At 38.5% G+C, this 22,583-nt stretch overlaps 1 protein-coding gene across 2 annotated transcripts in view; it reads right to left on the bottom strand.

Annotated features, from left to right (window-relative positions):
- Positions 1-1,238: 1,238 nt before the first annotated feature.
- The window catches only part of LOC129769202 (serine/threonine-protein kinase D1), a 27,432-nt gene continuing 6,087 nt past the window's right edge, over positions 1,239-22,583 (bottom strand). The window contains exons 2-9 of one of the 2 annotated variants that reach the window (XM_055771311.1): positions 18,332-18,643; positions 18,121-18,265; positions 17,687-18,051; positions 7,600-8,485; positions 4,668-5,158; positions 4,425-4,608; positions 4,183-4,365; positions 1,239-4,115 (exon numbers count right to left, since the gene is read on the bottom strand). In XM_055771311.1, coding sequence (XP_055627286.1) covers positions 3,910-4,115; positions 4,183-4,365; positions 4,425-4,608; positions 4,668-5,158; positions 7,600-8,485; positions 17,687-18,051; positions 18,121-18,265; positions 18,332-18,457 — 2,586 coding nt within the window. In that variant the 5' untranslated portion in view covers positions 18,458-18,643 and the 3' untranslated portion in view covers positions 1,239-3,909. The remainder of the gene's footprint in view (positions 4,116-4,182; positions 4,366-4,424; positions 4,609-4,667; positions 5,159-7,599; positions 8,486-17,686; positions 18,052-18,120; positions 18,266-18,331; positions 18,644-22,583) is intronic. The other variant, XM_055771317.1, reaches the window with a different exon arrangement.

Below are 22,583 nucleotides of genomic sequence, written 5' to 3'. Positions count from 1 at the left end.
ACAGAAAATATTAAGATATCGACTAGATTTACTGATCAGTTCTTTCAACAAAATTGACAGCTATATTCCAATCATCAGGGATATTGTTTCGGTATGCCTTAGGACTGATATGCATACGTAGGCCACTCTGCAGTATTCATTCGGTTTTATTCCCATTGTAAGAATCAATAAAAAAAAAGTTCGTAATTTTTGCACAACATTTCGTTCACTACTTGACCAATCGATATTGTAGAACAAACAAATTAAATTGGTGTGTGACGAAAGAGTGAAACAATGGAATTTGTTAGTCATCTTTGTTAAATTATTTGGGATTTTTGTGATGAACAGACGGTTAAAAAAAAACTTTGATAGTGAAAAAAATATGGCTTAACTACATTTGTGCGGTTAGTTTCTTATATGCTTTGTTAGTCGTCTCGGATCAGCGCGCTTATCATTATTCATCCTTGAGAAACCTTTTTCTTAGTATCATGTTTAGTAAGAGAGTGCGTGAAATCATTACAAAGTGTGTGTGTGTGTGTGAGTTTATGTGCGTCTCATTTTCCGGAAGAAAGAGCCGTTCAATATTTTCGTTGATAATAGTATTAGTTCTGATCCCTACTAACTCTGATAAGTTACAAGTTATTCAAAATAGTTTGCCTTCGAAATTTGAAAGAAAATCGTACCCATAGAAAAAAACCCATCTAAAGTTGGCATCGAACTCAACGCTGGGCGAGCGTTAGCGATCGCTTCTAACTATCGTCCTTTGTCCTCTCCCTGCATCTAAATTCATCTGAGCATTAGTTGTTTCACGTTCACTCTTCGTTACTCTAAATACTTGTTTGTTTTTTGTTGTTGGAATATTTGGCAAATTGTAATACTTGTATACATTTGGCATGATTTGTATTGTTTAGTTTAGATCGAAGTCAGTTCAGTTGTCCCGCAATGGACTCTTGAGAACCCTCTCCATTTTTCATTACGGGTTAATACTGTCAATCTGATAAAGATAGAGAGACCGTTAGTTTGATCCATTGGAAGCATAATGAACCGGACCGTCATTCACATTCAACCATATTCACTAACTAGGAGATATATTTTAAGGTTAGATTAGTGCGAGGGAATGCTTAATGAGATTGCTGTGTTGGGAATAGTTTACGAGTAAGTGTAAAAAGGATTTAAGTTTGATACATCTTTTCTTAGGCACTTTAAAGTTGAATGAGAAACAGAAAATAACTAGTTAACGATAAAAAAACAACCAAAAATTAACATAAAAAATAGTTTTTATTTCCGAAGAAGTACGTAAAAGTTAAAACAGAGTATATAGCCTGTGGGGAATGTGCTGATCTTAAAACGATAATACAGATGGTTTGTGATGCGCTACCACTTGTAGCCTAGTATAAAAAGCCCTAGTGAATAAACGGGAAATGTGATTCTAATTTGTTTCTGCTGGCTTCTGTAAAGGAACAATTAATCTTAACTCAATAATGATTTGCAAAAGCAATGATTTTCGATTCAATTTATAAAATCTATGTACCAGATCCTACACCCACGAATTCATATGTTTGAGTATTTGTGTTATGCGCCTAGATGGCGTAACGCAGATTCTGTCGATTTGCCTCATACTTGATGGCTTCGAAATTGCTAACCCTTTTGCCACGAAAATGTATCCATACTATGGTTCATTTTTCGTTTAGCCTTGGTTGTCGACGCGTGGTTTGGCCAAGAACAACACTAAATACTTTAAGTAAGTAAAAACTTTAAAAATCTTCTTGATTTGCTGCACTACTAAAATATTGGATCTAATAGTCAACCGCTGTCTGTTTTGATTCTGTCTATATATAAGCCAATGCCCGCTCGGAAATCCATCTCACTCGGTCGCTCGCTCGTCTAAACACTATGCTCTTCTCTCCAAAATTCCATTTCTTTTCTGTCCGGAAAATAAATTTGGCTTTGGCGAAAAACGAAGTATCGATGATAATCCGATATATATATAGAAATGATATCATTGGCTATGGATTCGATAGCAGAGAACACGAAATGTATCATATAGAGTAGAGAATATTTCACCATATCAAGCAGTTATAATATAATTATAACATATAATGTACACGAATCCCGCAATCCATCGATGGGTCCTATTATAGAAATCAAGTCGACACTAATTTTGCTCGTTAGCACTATTATCATCGACCGAGTGAAAGCTATCGGTGCAAGTGTCATAATTTTTCGAGTTGTTTGGTTTGCTTGTTGCATATCTTCAGACAACTAGTTTGTTTTGGTTTGCATCCCTGATATTTTTCTTTGGGGAACAATTCAGAAACACATAAATATATGCAATTTGCAATATATGAAAATCGAGCAAGAACTCGACTTGATAATATCATCTCGATTTACGAAATACGAAATTTCGCTCGATGTCATAGTGATGGTCGATTCGATCTATATGGAAGGGCCCATAGTCCATTTTGGAGTGCCGCGACGGATCAAGTCATACCATTCCATTTTTTTATAGGTAAACTTAAACAGAGTACGGTGCATTTGCGTTTATGTGTGCGTAGACGCTAAGCTAAATGAGCGTTTCTATTCTAGTAATCCGGATGACAATAAACGATGAGTTGGATAGTTGTTGTGGTTGTGGTGTAACTGACCTGACTCATTCGCTACGTAACATTATGATTAAGATTTTGACAATTTGGAGCCAAGTTCGGTAGATCACCAGGCTGAAAAGTTTTCCGATTTGTTTTAGTGACCGGATAGATTCAATGTTTTTCCTTCGATTGAATGAAACTTGCATTTGGAGTAGAAGAATAATGAAATCATCGATTAATTCTTAGGGACCAAAGAAAGAATTAATAAAGGGCAGAACGCAGCTTGTCATGGTCTAAATAATCTTCTGAACCACATCTAAACAGGACAGCTGGAATGCAGAAAAACTTCCTGTTTGGATTTCTTTGGTGTGGGGAAATAAAATTCTAAAATTCACAAAGTATGAAGCAAATATCGTACAGAATCTGCTCACTTGTTCAGCTTGTACAGAACACAGTCCGCACAGGCCGCATGTCGGGCTTCAGAAACAGATCTCTTTTGTTGCAAAAAAAAAAACAAGTACGAAAAGTAAAGCTAGTACGGCTCCATCTCTTACAGTTAGTCTTACACAGGTGTAATGACTCTCTAGCTCAATAGAGAACACTTTCGTCCGGTTCGTAAAGATAGTTACAATTCGCAGTACACTGAATACAGATAGGCTGGTCGAGTATATGGAAAGGAAAACAGCAATATTTAGATCGATACAATGATGTGGCGTATTTGTTTGTTTTCTTCTTCGCGATATCATTTCATTAATCTATGGTAGAAAGAAGCGTTGTAAAAGTAGTAGGTGTAATTGATAATGTCTATCAAAAAAGATCTTCGTTTCTAAGAGTTAATTATGTGTTCCTTGAAACTGTTTCATGATCACAGTTGATCGATTCAACTGTCAATAAGTAGTTGATCTAGTTTTTTTGCGTTAATTTATAACGTTTGAACTAAGCCAATAGTTTGCTTCACACATTCCGATGAAGCGTATTTTACAGTTGTTTTTCTCGGATTCCGATGACAACAAAATGTGTGCATTACATCGAACGGGTGGTGGAGGTGGTGGTGGTGGGTCTAACAGGATACTAGCTCCCTTGAATCTCACTCTGTTGCGCACGACGCGTACGTGTTTTGGGTTTCGTGGCGTTAATAAGTACTTACACTACTAGAGGGGTTTCCCTTTTAGGCCTTAATAAGCCGACAGAGGCGACCGCGAACCCACTTAAATGCCTTCCCGCGGAAGTCATTCAGCTTGGGTGAGGACTGACCACTGTCATTGCTATTATTGCTGCTGTTATTGCCAAGCATGCAGCCACCGCCGCTGCCGCCACCCGACGGAATCACTGTGGGCGTTTCTGGTCATGGGATACCACCCCCAACTGTGGATGCACCCCAGCGGGCGTCATCCGACTCGTGGGTTAAGTAGCGTAGGCCCACCTGCGTTTCGAGTATCCGCAGATCGTTCCAGGTTTGCAAATCCTGCAGCCAGCAGTGCAGTAAACTCTTGTCCACTGTAAAACGCTTGCGTTGTTTCACCTGTAGCAAGTTGTTAATGAGGTCGATCGCTGCGAATGTATGATAAGAAAGAACGTTGGTAAACTTTCAGGAAAGCAAGTTTTCAAAGAGACATACCATCAGAGGAAATCTCCTTCCATGGGTTCGGTGGGTACATGAAGGCAGCGTTCTGAATTTGATCGTTTATATCCTCATCCTCGTTGAAGGGGAATGTTCCACTTAGACTCACATAGATAATCACTCCAACACTCCACATGTCAAGCGAGCGATTGTAACCCTTGTTGCGGAGGACCTCCGGAGCTGTATACAAATATGAATTTGTAAAGATTATAGAAAATGTTCTCATAGGGGTGTGTTACCTAAATAGGCGGGAGTTCCAACCACCGACCTTCGGAACGATTTCTCTCCAATGATTCGAGCAAAACCGAAATCGCACAGCTTTACCTGTGGAAACTCATTATCGGACGACAGAAGTACATTCTCCGGTTTCAAGTCGCAGTGCACAATATTACGACTATGTAAGTACTTGAGAGCTACGAGAATCTGTCGAAAACACGAGAATACATGATCTACAACCACATTTGATTCCTCGTGCTACTCACCTGAGTGATTAAAAACTTTGTGACCCGTTCGTTCAGTCGACCGTTTGCGTGAGAAAGAATCATTTCCAGCATGTCGCCTTTCAGTTTCTCCATAACCACAAATATCCGTTCCGGCGTTTCGAACATCCGTTCCAGGTTCACAACGCCAGCGTGTGATAGGTTCTGCAGTATAGCTACCTCGTTCTTCAGCTGAGCCTCCTGCTTGGTGGGAAACCGTAGCTTGTCGATCACTTTGATAGCCACGGCACGATGTGTTTTCCGGTGCATGCCACCGTAAACGATACCGAACTGGCCGGAGCCCAGTACCTCATCGGGAAAGATTTGATACAGTTGGCTCATGTCGGTTACCTTCTCTTCCGGTTCACTACCAGCCGGCTCGGAGCGGGTTTTCGTCACCGGGATCAGCGCCTGCTTGATAGCGGTTTCCCAGCTTTTCGCAAGATATGCTCCGATTCCGCTGTCGGGCGGCGGAAGAGCCAACATCGGATCGCCTGGTAACCAATCAAGGTTAGTAATATAAATCAGACAGTTCATAGTTGAAACAAATATATATATATATATATATATATATATATATATATATATATATATATATATATATATATATATATATATATATATATATATATATATATATATATATATATAGGTCTATCTTAAAGGTGCACCTGGAACTGGTCCTTGTGTTGTTTTCTTTAGGCCTGAACCCAATGGAAAATTTCTGAAAGTTATGCAGATCTGACAAGGTATACCTCCGTGACTGAAATTTCGAAGGTTATACCAAATAAATTGCGAGTTATCGTGGCTAACCGAAAACACGCAAACCAGATTGTTGTCGATCAACATTTTACAATTGAGTACCGCGTTTACATTCCTCCTTACGTAGTTGAAATTGAGGGTGTGATAACCGGAAAGGGCATGTTCAGTCCAACGCTCAGCGCAGCGCACTGAAGCCCAAAAGAAAGTTTTAACATGTTATATTTTGTATATTTCTGCAAATAAAATGTGTACAAAGTAATAAGTGTCTAATTTTGCTATCAACCAATTAGTTCCTCATTCGTTCCGCGGTATAGGGTTTTTAGTAAAGGGAATTTTCCATTCATCTCGCATCGCACTGGACATGCTCGGAATCGTTCCGTGGAATAAGTACTCTCTCCTAAGTAGCATAATTGTACCATACTATGATTGAGAATTGCACATTCGTTGACCTTGCGTGTCAGCCGCATGGGCGGCTGTTGAAAATTTAGGATCAAACACGCACAAACAGGATCGCAGTTATACAGTCTACTGCTTAGTGAAACAACAGGGCCTGACGTGCGAATACCTTACGTGTCCATCGGACCATTCCTACCTCGGGTTTTGGACCATTCCTTCCTTGGGCCTAGCAACACATTAGGCCTTCCATTTTTATTTATTTAGAAGATAGAAGATATAAAAGTGCGTTATATCACTTCAAAACCCATTTTCATCTTCGAACAATTTTGTTAGCGCAAACCTCGAATGGACTAACAACATTTATCATGATGTAATACAACAAAATAAATACGACTTAAATCGGGCCATTCCTTCCCCGGGTTTTGCGCTTAGCAACACATTTGACCTTCCATTTTTATTCATATAGATAGATAGAAGATACAGACGTGCGTTATTACGCCTGAAAATCTATTTCCACCTTTAGAGGCGAATGAACTGAAAAGTTTAAAACCTCTATAATTCATCACGTTCGTTCGTTCCACCTTCAAATAAAGATCAATTTCGTTAGCGCAAACATCGAATAGACTAATGGATTGTCATAATGTAATTTTAGAACATGTGGGTATTTAATTTTCCAAATTATCCGACTTTCCTTCTGATTTTTTTCGATTTTTCTCACCACTATATTGATTTATGGGCCAAGACAAATACAACCAAATAAATCGGACTTCTTTCTTCGCGTTTTACGCTTAGCAACACATTTGGCCTCAACTCATTTTTATTTATATCGATATAACACGTCTTCAGTGACAAGCTGCAGAATGCGCGTGACTACAGTGCAAGTCGGAAGAAATTTTTTGACGAAATGCAGTTAAAAGATCATCCCAATTGAATAACTTAACCGTTTTCCTGGCCGCTGTTGTTGCACTGGACATTATCATCAAGATCATTTGGGCATAGGATTCTCGAAATATATCCACTTTTCATCCCCGGTCACGATCCGATGCAAAAATTACTTTCTTTTGTATCTAGCAAGCAAAATTACGCAAATGCTTTCCGGTTATCTTGTTGTCTGACGATTAAATCATGCGAAAGCTTTCATCCAGCCTTTAGGATTGTTCCCATGTTTCCTGACTTTCGAACGGCGGGAAACGTCTTCGTCCAATAAAGTATATAACATACTATATACTGTTAGATACGTATATAGCATATAGGTAAACCTGTTTTTGTGCGACCCTTTTTGTGTGATTTAATTATCAAAATTATTTTTATTATGTTCCAGATAATTTAGCGTTGCAGAGTAGAAGAATAATCTGGAATGCCCAATGAATTTGATCAAAGATTGGAGTTCAACTGCCCATATGAACCATTATGAAAGATAGGCAGGAGTGGCGATTGCTTGAAATGGACAAGCAAAAGCGCCCAATTTCCGTTCAACAGTAAGATCAAATTTGCCGAATCGATTTCTGATCCTCGTGAATATTCGTTTCACATATGAATGTGACCAATTCGAATTAAAATCAAGTTGCAAGAACTTGATTGTTCTTGTATATGTATACTGCATGATTGATTGTAGTCCCTGTCAACTGATGTTTTCAAGCCAGTAGGCAAAAGATCTTTATGGTTCAAAGCCTTAATGTTCAACATACACTCACTGCATTCATGGATTCATTTCTTCACCATAACAAACTTTCGTCACAACTTACGTACTAGAGAAAAAAATTGTTTCATTGCTTACCTTCCTTCAAGTTGTACAGTGGGTCCTGCCCAACGAAGTAATCGAGATTCGAAGTCCTGATCTCGAAACAGTGCAGCACCTCGTTCTGTAGACCTCGGGCCGCTTCCACCGCGAGTATCTCGTTCAGCGGAATCTCTCGGTAGTACTTGCTGCCCTGATCCGAAACGAACAGCGTTACCGCCTTCGAGTCAAGTCGCCAGTAGTGTCGCTTCACCGCCGTATCCTTGCTGGTGAAGTGCACCAGCCATCCTTCCTTGATAGCACGCCCGTCGCGCCTCTTAGTGTGCTTCACCGACTGGACGATTCTCATCAGGGGAATGTTTGCACTGGGAGAGGAGGATGAATTGCTAGATTGCCGGGACTGTTCGCAAATCACTTCCAGTCGGTCGCCACCGGGACCAGAGTCTTCATCACCGTGCAGTGCCGTAATGAGCCCGTTGATTTTGATCGGCGGACAGTTCTCCGACCCTTGCACATTCCTATTCTGACTGTTGTTGTTATTATTATTATTACCACCACCGAGGTAAATATTGTCATCGAAATCACTCTCGTCCCCAGCGTCCTCTCGTTCGCCCACCACACTCCGATCGTCATGGGGATCCACGGGCTGAGTGTTTTCGCCGGTGCAATCCTTCGGACATTGATCCACACATTTCTTGTGGGCATTATAGTGGCAGTCCCGACACTGAACACCCTGTTTGAACAGCCCCCGCAGTAGCTTCTTACAGTACTGACAGACCGTGGGACGGGTATAGGAGTGTATGGAAAAACTGTGAGGTATTTTAATGCTACCGCCCATGGTACCTCCGCCCCTACTGCCAAGAGATGGAGACCGATTCTGACGGATGCTACCGGTCGATGTTGTTGTTGTCTGGGAGGCGCTGAGCTGTGAGAGACGTTGAAAAGGGGTCAATGATCATGAACAATGAACATTATTTTTTTATTAAAGGGTGTGTCACATCAAATTGCATCACGGAAAAAACGCTGTAGAAATTTAATTTTCAGGAATTATATCTTCAGCTTTCGCTTATAATCAGATAAGAGTGTGTAGATCACGTTGGCCATGCTTCACTGTCAATTTTTCGTAAATTTGGAAAAATGTCGTCGAACGAAAAAGAGCGTCGTGAATTAATCCTGTGCACTCATTTCGAGAATCCGGAGTTGTCACATCGGGACATCGGTAAGATGCTGGGAATCGTCCAATCCACGGTCAGCAGAGTACTAAAACGATACTTCGAGAACCTAACCATCGACCGGAAGGTGAAGAACGGCAAAAATGGATGCTCCGTCAGTGAAAAAGATCACAAGCGCGTAGTTAAGCAGTTTAGACGTGATCCGAGAAGTTCGGTCCGGGATGTCGCCAATAAGCTTAATTTGTCAAGTTCATTCGTCTAGCGGACCAAGCAGCGGGAGGGCCTGCGTACATACAAGGTTCAGAAGGCTCCTAACCGCGACGAAAGGCAAAACATGGTGGGGAAGACGCGAGCTCGGAAGCTATACACCGGAATGCTGACGAAGCCGCATTGCCTGGTAATGGACGACGAAACCTACGTCAAAGCGGACTTTCGTCAGCTGCCGGGCCTGTTGTTCTTCTCCGCAGAGGACAAATTCAGCGTTCCGGAGGAGATTCGCAAGCAGAAACTATCCAAGTTTGCCAAAAAGTACATGGTGTGGCAAGCGATCTGCTCTTGCGGAAAGCGGAGCGCCCCCTTCGTGATGACCGGCACGGTAAACGGGCAGGTTTACCTTAAGGAGTGCCTACAGAAGCGCTTACTACCACTATTGAAGCAGCACGAGGGCCCGACCATCTTCTGGCCGGATCTCGCTTCGTGCCACTATTCAAAGGACGTGTTGGAGTGGTACGAAGCCAACGGGGTCACCTTCGTGCCAAAGGAAATGAACCCGCCCAACGCGCCGGAGCTTCGCCCAATAGAGAAATATTGGGCGATTATGAAGCAGGCCCTCCGGAAGAACCCAAAAGTTGTCAAATCGGAGGCGGACTTCAAAAGAAAATGGATTTCTGTTCAAAAAAAAACTACAACCTGACATTGTACAGAACCTTATGGACGGGGTAAAGAGGAAGGTGCGAGCATACGAGCTTGGGCTCGAAGTATGAATAAAAAGGAAATGCCAAAAGTTGTTTAATAGTTTTTATTTTACTGTCTAAAATTTTCAAAAGGATCGGTCTACTGGGCGAATTTCTACAGCGTTTTTTCCGTGATGCAATTTGATGTGACACACCCTTTATTTTTAGATTTGGCTCAATTTTAACAGACGCATTTTATATGACCTAAAAGGACAATTTGCACAACGATTTCCCATTTTGACTCTAGCCCTAAACAAAAATTGCTTTAAAAATTTAAAAAAAAATATATAACTCAGAAACGGTTCGTCTGATGTTTTAGATTATTATTGGGGTTGTATGGAGAAAATATGCACTCCTAAAAAAATGTTTCATTTTTATTTGATTTCGAGAATAACACTTAAAACTCAATTTTCTCAAAAAACCGTTTTTGATTTTTCGATTTTTGATAAAAAAATATAGAGATGACAATAGATCTCGAAGTTCCATTTGAAGACATTTGGGTACTTATGTACTAGCGTCATCGGAGCTGAAATTCAACAGATAGCTATTTCATTGTTCGCATGGACACTCAGCTATCTTTTGTGTTGTTGTTGTCTTGTTCTTTGTACTGCTTTGTAAATTTTTAGTGCTTCGAAAATTAAGTTATTATTTTTAGAAATATAACTCTCAGAAAAAGAAAAATTCTAAGGCGCAGAATTAACGTATTAATGTTTTGTTTGTGTTTCTTACTCTGCGAAGGATGAAACAAGAATGACTCTGGGGAAGAAAAACATGAAGATGACAAGAAAAATTATTCCAAAACGTCGAAAAGCAAAATATCAAGGAATCCTCTCTGCACTACTGAAACTAAATGCTAACGTGAAATGCCATGGAAAGCACTCAGTTATGCAGAAGGAAGAGAAAGAAAGCATCGTCTTGTGTAGGTATTCTCAAAGAGGTCGATATCGACCCCATGGGGTCGATGTCGGTTTCCCAGGGGTCGACATGAACGAAAACTGATTTTCGGGGCCGACGAGGTCTAACACAAGTCTTTATTTGAAACCTTCATGATATTTTCAAGATACGAAGCACACTCTTTACCTTTAAAATCAAGCTAAAATAAAACACGTCCACCGGCATCCGTTGTGGTCACTAGTGAAGAATACAAGAAGTATTGCAACGATTTGAAAGCTGAAAAACAGAATCAAAAACAACAACCCCCGCAGAAGAAGATTGATTTTAAAAGAAAACTGGCGAATTAAAAGCTCGTGACCCAATCCCAGAAAAAAAGCAAGAAAAGAAACTAAATCACTGCAGATAATTTCTAACAACCTACTACACGTGCAATAATTTGAATAATTTTAATATTAAATTATATAATAAATAAAAAAAATAAAATATTAAATAACATTTGTCTTCTACGCTTTTCTATCAAATCTCACTCGCGAAATAGGAATTTCTCAGGACGATTATCTTTTTGTGGGCCATAAACCAAACATATAATGCAAATATTGGTGATGTTATTCAACAATGTTTGCCAATAAATAGGGAAAATAACCTTTTTAACAGCCAGATGTACATTTTATATGTGCGCAGAATTGGGAACACACCTGCGCAGAGTTAGGAATAATATAATTTAAGTGCGCAGAATCAGGCACATCATATATTTTCAAAAGTGATTCTTTTAAATAGTTTTCTGAAGCATTGTCTGCGGTTTTTATTTTTAATATTACTACTAATGATATAGTTTCAAGACCGTATTAACTGTTTTGTGATATTGTGCATATAATATGGTTTCAGAATGTTTTTTTTTAAATGGATGGGTTATATATATGATATAACCGCAAGGTTGACGTAGGACTACCGTTGGCTTATTAATCATTTGTTTGTGTTGATTAAATTATTGATTGAATGGAACAATTTTCAAATTCAATTGAATTCAACATACGAGGGCAGTCTGATAAGTACTTATCCAACAACAAAAAAATAAAAATTTTGGAAAAGTAGCGACTTATTTCTCAACATAGTCTCCTTTTAGCTCGATACACTCGACCCAGCGATGCTCCAACTTCTTTAATCCATCTGAAGCATACGTTTTCTCGAGGTCTGCAAAGAAGGCCTCCGTGGCGGCGACCCCTCCTCATTCGACTCAAATTTCTGCCCGGCGAGTGACTTTCTCAAGTTTGGAAACAAAAAAAAGTCGCACGGGGCCAAATCTGGAGAATACGGTGAATGGGGCAGCAGTTCGTAGTGCAATTCGACCAATTTGGCCGTGGAGACGGCGGAATTTCCATTTTTCTAAAATCCGTGGACACGTTAGCTTCTACACACGGTCAAAACGAAACTACGAGTCCGATTCAGCTGAAATTTTGACAGTAGCCGTTTACGAGAATGTACTACACGATAAGTAATCTCTCTTGCGATACTGACACCATCGGGCCATGAGGCTAAGTACTTATCGGACCGCCCTTGTACAGTAGAGCCTCGATCACCGCGAAAGTGAGTTCCATAGTAATTCTATAGGCTTGTCCGAAATTTGTCAATGATTGAAAGACTCTTGCTCTTTTGTTTTTGTCATGGCTTCCACATTGTCTGACCACTTGTGTAAACGATCTTGCAGATGAATAGTTGATTGATTTTTTCTGTATTGATAAATCATACTCTTAATGTTCAAATATCTTTTTTCGTACTTTATAGCGTTATCCGTGATTACCTTGCCAGACCATTCCGTGGCTAATCGGTTCTACCGTATGTGCTTGGTAGGTGAAGAGTTCCAACAAATGCCATGTTAGGTCAATTCATGCATTGTAATAGATAACGTTCTTCGTTTCAAGTAAATTAAATGCATAAGTCTGACCGTCCGTTATCCTCATACGTTTGATATGATGCCTAGGAATTCCAAAACATGTGAATGGAAGAATTGGTACATTTATCTATGAAGTTGTTTCATCACTCCAGTGTATGTATTTCTCTAACCACGCACTTGCTTGATTTGATGAACTTCGGGCACTCAGTCTCGTTTTAATTTTGACGTAGGACTAGAGTCTTTCATTTCTGTACCGGGGGTAAGTTCAAATTTTCGGAAACGTGACACTTGGAGTACAAGGTTTTGAACGCTAATAACTCTTTGGCGACTGAACGAAGTGGTATGAAAACCACTTCATTTGAAAAATAAAATGCTCAAGGTTTATACTGCCGTTCTACGCATAGTTGTCCCATGTTACTTTTTGACAATTTTCACTTTTCTTCATAAAACGATGTTTTTATGCATAATCTTCTGGAAAAACACAAAAAACCTTATTGTTTGTTCCCAGTATTTAAAAAAACAACATCAAGTTCAATTGTCCCATGTTGATATTCTAGGCATAACTGTCCCACTATGTATTTTTTGTAGATCTATAATAAATTAATCGATTCAAGTACAGGAATGTTATGTGCATTATTCATATAATAATATAAACTGCTAGGAGTGCTTTTGAAAGAAAAGGGTCATCCATATTCCACGTACACTTTCAGGAAAAGAGGAGTTTTGGTCAAAGTATACGATTTGTAAAAAAATCCAGAAATGTATGCATCAAGAGAGAAGAAGAGAAGGACTGAATTGACTGAAAATGAACTTACGTGGTTTATGAATAGCCCCAATTGGTATAATCTAATGGAAGTGTAATGTGTAAATTGAATGTGACGGCAGCATAATAAACATTGAAATATTTTGGTATAGTTTTTTTCAAATTTTTATTTTCAGGAGATCTATGAAATGGAGATCTCATGGAGATCTATGGAATGAAGAAGTATATAAGCATTAATTTGTTGGCATGTTCTCGAAAAAAACCTTCTTGGCTTCTGGAACAACTGGAAGTATTGCTGCCAATAACAATTTCTTCCGTTGCTTTTGAATTCCTCTCGGAGCTTTTTGCCACTTCATGCTGCCATCTAACGAAAAGTGACCAGCTGCAAGCATCGTTTGCTGTTTCTTAGATAGAAAAACACAATAATTCAGTTGCTTGCTGTCAACAACATCAGAATAGCCGATATCATACCGACCTTTAGCAATTCTGACCCATATAATATTCTCAATATATGGCCGCGGATTTAATTTATTGAGAGTGTATTGAGTAACGGCAAATTCAGTTTAAAAAAAATGAATGCTCTGCATGTCCATCACATCGACGCGCTTCTTGGCCCCTCCAACAGTCTTTTTGAAATCTTCGAAATCCACTACTCGGTCGTGTCGCATGGCAGTTTCAACAGCAGCATGAAAACTGTCAGCCGCCATGAACGTATGACTGGATTCGAAGTATTTCAATACAATCTCCTTAACGTCAACTTTATCGTCGTTCAATAAGAGAACAAGATGTAGGAAAAAGCTCCAGTACTGATACTAGGGATACTACATTACTATATACTACACACCGATGCCACTTGCTACGGCACCAATTATGTTTACTTTTTCATGCTGACACTGTCATTTTACGCATAGTTCTTAAATGTTACTTTTTGACAATTTTCACTTTTGCTTCATAAAAGAATATTTTTATGCATAATCTTTTGGAAAAACACAAAAAAACTTATTATTTGTTCCCAGTTTAAAAAAAACAAAATCAAGTTCAACTGTCCCATGTTGATATTCTACGCATAACTGTCCCACCATGCATTTTAAACCCCTAATCCACCTAGATTGCTTCAATTGAGGGAATCTCTTCACATTTCATTGAACAATAGCTTAGTGCTTATAAAAAACCCGGTGTATTGCTAAACTGAATTGCTTGAAGCTTCTGCTAGACAAATGTGTTAGAAAATTTTGATTGCGTTTTTCTCAGTTGCTGATTTTGGAACATGGGACAACTATGCGTAGAACGGTAGTATATGACTCGAAAAAAATATTCAATAGCTTCAACATGCTTTGAAAACATGCTATTGAAATCACACAAATCTGTATATAAACTGGCCCTCACTTGGAAATTCATTTAGTTGTGATTGGAAAGTATAGGGAAGATGGTCTCGCTCGCTCGATTAAACACTATGTTCTTCTCTCCCAATTCATTTTTTTTTCTGCAGTCGAACCGGACAGAGCGTTTAGTGAAAAACGAAGTGTGGATGACAATTCGATACAGATTGTTTATAAATCATGTCATAATCATAATTATGTTTATAAATCACATTGGATATGGATTTGATAATAGAGAATATTCCACCGTATTAAATAAACTATATTGTTTGATGAAAGCAGGAGTTTTAATATCATTTGTTGACGAATGCCACAATCGATCGATGATTCTAATAGGCGGGGAGGGGATATTATTTTTGCTGGGTATTTTCGAGGAGAAATCGATTCCTCTTTGAGCGTTAATAATTCTTTTCCAGCTAAACGAAGTGGTAGTGTAATCATTTTGTTCAAAAGATAAAAAATCTAAGAGTTATATGCTTAATAATTATTGACTCGAAAACTTGTTTCAATAGTTTAAAAACTGCTTTGAAAACAGACTAATGAAATAAAAAATCTGTATATAAACTGGTCCCCTTTTGGAAATCCATTTCAAGAACGTCGTTTGATGTTTGCTGAAACGGACACGGTTTGCCGAGGAGCATCGAATGAAGCGTTTTTATCAAGGGAGGTGGAAAAAGGATAGATTGATTCGAATTGAAATTGTCTTCAAGGACCCTTTTTAGATCTAGAGACGAATGAAATGCAAACGTTTAAACTTTCTATAATTCAACAAGAAGAAGAAGAAGGAGACAAGAAAAAGGAGAATACGAAGAAAAAGAAAAAAAAGATGCACTATACTCATCTCTCCCTATCTCATTTCTTTTCTGGCGCCGAACTGAAGGAAGCCGCATTTTTTTTTGTAAAAGCAGCATCTCTATTATCGAATGTTCACGAATGCCGCTATCGAACGATGATTCCAATTGTCGGGGATGTGAGAGGGGATATTATTTTCGTACGATATTTCCGAGGAGGAATCGATTCCTCTTTTGAGCGGTATTAATTCTTTTCCGGCTGAACCAAGTGGTATGAAAATCATTTAATGGAAAGATGAAATGTCTATTAGCTATATGCTTGGTACTTATTAATTGCTAAGACATCGGTGGTCCTACGTCCACATTGCGGTTATATCACAGATATAATGCATTTCTAGTTTTTCATAAATAACTATGTTCTACTAGTCAACCACTTTCATTTGATACCCATATTGATGAAATTTTGAGAAAACATGTAGTTTAGTAGCGGCCGCAATCCTGGATTTTCCCGATCATGGAACACGCAGTTTTATAATGACAGCAGAGATAAAGATGTATTCCGAATTTCAGATCAATCGGTCAACAGGAAGTGGGTCAAATTTCTATGATTGTGGGACAACGCTACAGACAAAAATGTTACAAACACACAAACAAAGCTAAATAAAACCGTTTGAAAATGCCCCGACTAGCATGTATTTGCAATGTAGATTTCCCCATTGGTCAGTACAACTTGAGGAGCACAAATCGTGCCAATCATTGCGTTACAGTTAGCGTGTATAGATAATGCTTGACATTTCATTATTATACAATTCAAAAATAACTTTTTATTCATTGTGATAGATGCGTAGAAATATTTTCTATCAATTGATGCAAACATCTTTCCGATCTAATAAGAAATGCTCGAGTTATAAGCATTCCAAATCTTTCATTGTTCCTACGTGTTATGTGTTATGTATTTTCCTTTAAGATGTAGTCCTACGTCAAGTCATAACTGCGTAGAAAATGGTGGATTTATGGTAATGTATACTTTTTTACACAGCTTATACAAAAAGTTCAACCATAACACTTAATTAATTAAAGCATTGCGATCGTACATTATCTACTCTTTTTGAGAATTTTCTTCTAAGTTAACAAGACTCGAAAAACATTCAAAAACGATAAAAAGATGAAAATTTTCAGTAATTTTAAAATCACTGCAGCTCAGAAACGGTTACATTTTGCCGTTCACCTTTTTGACTGAAAATTATGCGTATTTTCATAAAATCGGATCGCAAAACATTTCAACAATTTTCAAAAATTCAACTTTCTAAAAAAAATTATAACTTTTTGGTCCATTATTTCTCCATTTTGGCGTACTGTGCAATAAAGATCATTAGTTGTCCGCTGTACTATTTGATATAGATATATTGAAAAAATCAAAAACACATTTTCCTACGACTGAAAGTCTCTTAAATAAAGATAAAAAAAAACATGTTTTGAGAAAATTGAGTTTGATGTGTTATTTTCAAAATAAAATAAAAATAAAACATTTTTAAACAGTGGATATTTTCTCCATGTAACCCCAATAATAACTTAAAACATTTCGGAAGACACCGAATCAATCGAACAAACCGTTTCTGAGTTATATATTTTTTTTTTAATTTTGGACCAATTTTTGTTTATGCCATTCTCAAAAGTAAGGCTAGAGTCAACATGGAAAACCGATGATGCAAATTGTCCTTTTTGATCAAAAATAATGCTGCTGCATAATTTGAGCCGAATAAAAAATACAAAAATTAAATTTATGAAAAAATCGTCATTTGCGGTGAATCAGGTCTTCTGTCAGAACTGACTTGAATCAGTAATGAAATAATGTCTCTTATGACAGATCTGATAAAGGGCCTTCAATCGTACAAAATCAAAAGTTAAATAGTTCAAAATAATGTTTTATTTCATTGTTGAATAAATATTACAGAAAAAGAAACACAACAAAATTATAGTTTGTTTTATATAAAAAAGCTCATCTGAAGAAAATTCAGACAACCAAAAAACCCCGTTCTAGGAAATAAAGGAATGTTACGCCTTTTATCAGTGTCTATCATTAGGAAACGTGCACCATCACCGAGAATTTATACTAACTACCTAAAAGTCATAGAGTTATCTTTAAATTTGTCTACTTAAGTCACTCTCTTCGTTGGACGGAATGAATGTTTCAATACTATCTCTCTAGTAGTACCTATCAGTCACTTCAGTTTCAATTGATCAATTCTTGATCTCGTTCATAAGCTGCTGCATCTTTCTTACCAGCAGTGAGCCCGATCCGCTGGTAGCCTGATCCTCGGAAGTGAGCGATGTGCTGGACCCACCGGATGAGCTACGCGGGGGTGGGGGCTGAAGTGTGGACGAAGTGCGTCGATTGCCTCCGCCGCCGGCAGCGCCCGTATGCTCCACCCGGCTGCAGTTGTTTGGCACTTTGATGACGCACCGTTTGTGATAGTTTTGGCCGCATCCTTCACACTTGAGACCCTGGCGAACCAAGCCGAACAACATCTCTCCGCAGAAATCACAGAAGGTGGGCGCTTTGTACGAGTGGACGGCGAGGGCGTGTGGTCGCACCAGTGGAATGCCACCGTCCGCACCGGGCGCGCCGATTGCTGAAAGGACGGATTCTTGGAATAATTTTGAATGCAGAATTTATCCACAGCAGGGCAGGGTTCGAGAAAAGAAACAAGACTTACGATTGGCGGTGAGCACAATTTCTACCAGCGTTTCGTCGACGATTTCGGACGCCGAGTTGATCATCTGGAGGACATTCGATGAGCCGTAGTCATGGCGGAATAGTAGCAGCCGATCGGAGAGCCGATTCAGACCGTTTTCGGGTATCTATAAGGGGAAGTGAACCGTGTTATTATTTCATGATTGGGATTTTATTTGTTATTCAAGACTCACCTTAGTGTTGATGAAATCACAGGCTAGTTCCTTGAGCGTTCGCAGCGTTAGCGCTTGGCTGGACACGGTGACAATGTCCCGCAAATTTCCGAACTGGAAGATGAAGGTAATTTCTGGTCCGGCCATTGTTTATGTTTTCGTTTTGCAATGGTTGTTTTATTGCGATTTGTTCGTCAGACTGACCGACGCTGCAAGTCTTGTTGGTGTGCAGATTCGATACACGTCGATTGATACGCGCTGAACGATGATTCAAGCATGCATTGAGATTGTGGCGGTGTTGAGATTCGCTCGTTTCGATCACTCGTGGGATTGCTGTAACGGAGATGGAGCGAAATAGGTAAACGATGAGGAATGTTATGAATTTCACGTGCCGGTTGTTATCATTTTCGTGTTCTATTTGTGCTTGTTGTGCTATTTTAATAATATGAAGAAAAGATTGACGATTACGAAGCAGAAAAATTCTGATGCTTAATTCTTTTCAGTGTTTTAGTTATCGGAAGCAATTATAATTCGACAATAACAATAAACATGTATATAAATGAACTAATAAATATATAGATATTTTTTCGTTCCATTTGAAAAGCAAATATTTTTTTGTTTTCATAATCACCGAGCCCCAAACGAAACGATCAGAGCTACGCAAACTTCCGCAGAAGCCAGATGTTTGTTTCCGCGTTTCTCACATTCTAGATAATTGCTCTTTTCAATGTATTTATAATTATTGTTGTTCGAAACAATTATATTCACACCCAAACATGTTTAAGCTCAAACACGGAGCTAGGTTTGAGCTTTACTGAAAATGCTTTCGGTAGAATAACAATTCGAGTTACAGTTTTCTTTTAACCGTATAGAAAAATGCTTTTATAACATTGGTCTTCAATGACAGTATTCGTTTTCATTGCCCATAAAACAGAACTGTTTAATTTTTCTGTGACTGCTAAATTATTGAAATTCCGTGTTATAACACAATTCTGTTTTCCGTTGTAGGAGCGCAGTACCAAATGTATTTCATTCAGTTCAGTTTTTATCGATTGTTTGGAAATACGGAGAACGATTTTTATGTTCCTTACTCAAAGCTACGTTTTCTTCCAATTATCGATGATTTCTACATTGCGAGAATAAGTTGCATCACTGTTCATGTTAGCTTACCAGTCCTATAGTCTTGCTTCCCTAATTATGGAGAAGAAATACACTTCTACTTCTATGTAATCGACTACGACGAGGATATTTTCATCTGCAACACTAAAAAACATGTATGATACAGCGGTGATGGCCTAATCCTATTTTGACGTAGGACTACGTCTTTGATTTATATATAGGGGATCACTCTACGAAATTTAAAATGAGGCATGTAACGATTCATTAAGAGATTTCAAACGCATATAACGCAAAATCGTTGTTGTGATATATGTTATGTTGTGTACCATAAAACAGGAAATTTATCCAGATTTTTTTTGACGTAGGACTACGTCTTTCATTTCTATACCGGGGTGTAAAATCAAAGTTTCGAAAACGAAAGCGTTACGCCGGAGACCGAGATTTTGAGTGTTAATAGCTCCTAAACAACTGAACGAAATGGTATGATAAACACTTCATTCGAAAGATAAAATGTCTACGCGTTCTATACTTGTTACTTTTTGATCCAAAAACTTGTTTCAATAGTCTTAAAATTACTTTCAAAACAGGCTATTGAAATCACCAATCGGTATATAAGCGAGCGCCGCTCGGAAATCCACTCAGTTCTAATTGAACAGCGATTAGAGGCATGTTGTCGCTGTTGTGGTGAAGCTCTTCGTTTATCATGAAGGCGCGGATGAACGGTGTCACCAAGAGCCTGTTTGTGCACCTTAGGCCAGAAACCATCAGGAGGAGAGTGATGCCACAAACGGTTCCCCGGGAAGATCTCGAAGCAGCCACACACACACATACACGCGCGGAATCCTTTCCGTTTGGATGCCATTCAGCATCGAGAAAGATCCGGAAAATTATCTGCCACTTCCTCTGGGAATTTAAAATTACATTCATGTGAAAGAGTTTATTTGAATGTTTTCTATCCATGTAACACTGTGACCAAATATGTTTCAATCAAGTGCTATTAACAGATGGTTATCGAGTTAGCCACTGGTGGACTTCCAGTATCGAGGAAAATGTGGAAATATCCAATCGTTACTGAAAATAATCTGCCAGTTCCTCTGGGAATTTGAAATTACATTCATGTGAAAGAGTTTATTTTAATGTTTTCTATCCATGTAACACTGTGACCAAATATTTTTCAATCAAGTGGTATTAACAGATGGTTATCGAGTTAGTATTAACCACTGGTGGGCTTCCAGTATCGAGGAAAAGGTAGAAATATCTAATCGTTGCTGGAAAATAATCTGCCAGTTCCCTTTGGAATTGAAAATTACATTCAAGCGAAAGAGTTTATTTTAATGTTTTCTATCCATAAAATATCCATATAATACATTTGGGTTTGTGATTTGTCAATCAAGTGCAGTTAGCAGGAAAGCTTCTGAAGATTATTCTTCAGAACAAGGTTTTTCGTATCCTATATTGGATGCATAAAACCTTGTGCGTTACTCGTTTTCGAAGTCCCCCAAATATTCATTTATTCATTCATTCAGAATGGATTTAGATTCAACTTCAAACAAATGATCTCTAAATCAACGATAGTCCTACGTCACCCTTGCGGTTATACCATAGATATAACCCACTTCCTGTTTTTTGCTAAAAAAATATAACAGTAAATATAGTAAAACAAGTTCTTGACGACGATTTGACGATTAAAATGGGTATGTTATTTCGATTTTACAAGCCACTCGTTTTCCCCCACAACGCAACGAACAATCTAAAGAAAAAAAGATATTTCAGCATTAAAACTATGCTTTTTCAATACATAAATCATTTCACTATCCATCTCTAGGATCATGTACACCAGGGGTCAGATAATGTGAAGACCATGACCAAAACAAAAGAGCGAAATCCTATCACTCACTGACGAATTTCAAGAAGGCCTATAGAATTACTATCTCGTTTTCGCGGATAAACCGCACCGCGGATAATCGAGGTTCTACTGTACCATCAGCAAATTGAATTTTGCAATTAAACCACTCAAAATCAGGGCGCGGCATAGTCAACTGAGGATAGTCGGTTGACTAACCGACTGACTATATCTATAATCAGTCGGTAAATGGCTTTTGGCTCTTCTCTCTCTCTCTCTCTCCTCTCTCTCTTTCTCTCTCTCTCTCTCTTCTCTCTCTCTTTCTCTCTCTCTCTCTCTCTCTCTCTCTCTCTTCTCTCTCTCTCTCTCTCTCTCTTCTCTCTCTCTCTTTCTCTCTCTCTCTCTCACAGGTGAGCTAGTTTTTTTTGTAGCGTACGCTAAAACTACTCACACGTATAAAATAGCGTGCAGTGTGTGCGCGCTATTTTGCACGCCTAATACTAATTAATACTAATGCGAGGACCTTTATACTTGATACTTGTCTAAGTTCTTTGGTTTGAGTTCACGATGGGTAGAAAAAAACCGTCCATTTTTTGCATCAGGAATCAAGTTTTCGTTCCTCTTTATATGGACGTGCGTATGCGGGTACAAATTTAGTATCAGGGGGAATGGAAATGTGGATTGAAGTCAGTTGAATGAAGAGGCAGATTTGTATTCATTAGTCGAGTCATTTAAAATAACCACTGACTGGACTAGTTCACCAGTCATCCTCGCTAGTCAGCGCTAGTCAATTCATTTTCTAGTCGAGTCATTTTTTGTTGGCGGTGACTGCCGAAGCAGTTCTTGTCGAAGCGCAGCTACTGGGAGTAGAGTCGGTCCTCATTTTTCACCTTCGAAGATTTCGGGCCCTGCTCAAAATGCTTAATAACGAAGCCGCAAATAGCATACCACTTATTCCACTTTTGATCCGTATTCATTGTCATAGGATGGTTTAACAGGGTGTCGACTCGAAATTCGAAGAAAAATTCCCTGATATTCCCTGATTTTCCAGTAATTTTTCAGAAAAATTCTAGATGTGGACTAGTAATCAAATTTTCTTCTAATACTTTAGCAGTAGTTCCTAAAACATTTAGTTATTGCATTTAACAATGCAATTAAGGAACGTCTGTCGATATCTTCCAATAAACAAATTGTTTGTAATTTTTAATTGAGTTAAACGACGACTAAAAAATTGTGATTTTAAAATATCGATTTATAAATACAGTTCAAAGTCTTAAAGAGTCTTAAACACTAGTAAAGAATGAGTCGCTT

Source organism: Toxorhynchites rutilus, chromosome 1 (genome assembly GCF_029784135.1).
Source record: "Toxorhynchites rutilus septentrionalis strain SRP chromosome 1, ASM2978413v1, whole genome shotgun sequence".
Taxonomy (NCBI): domain Eukaryota; kingdom Metazoa; phylum Arthropoda; class Insecta; order Diptera; family Culicidae; genus Toxorhynchites; species Toxorhynchites rutilus.
This window is presented reverse-complemented; position numbering and strand designations above follow the sequence as displayed.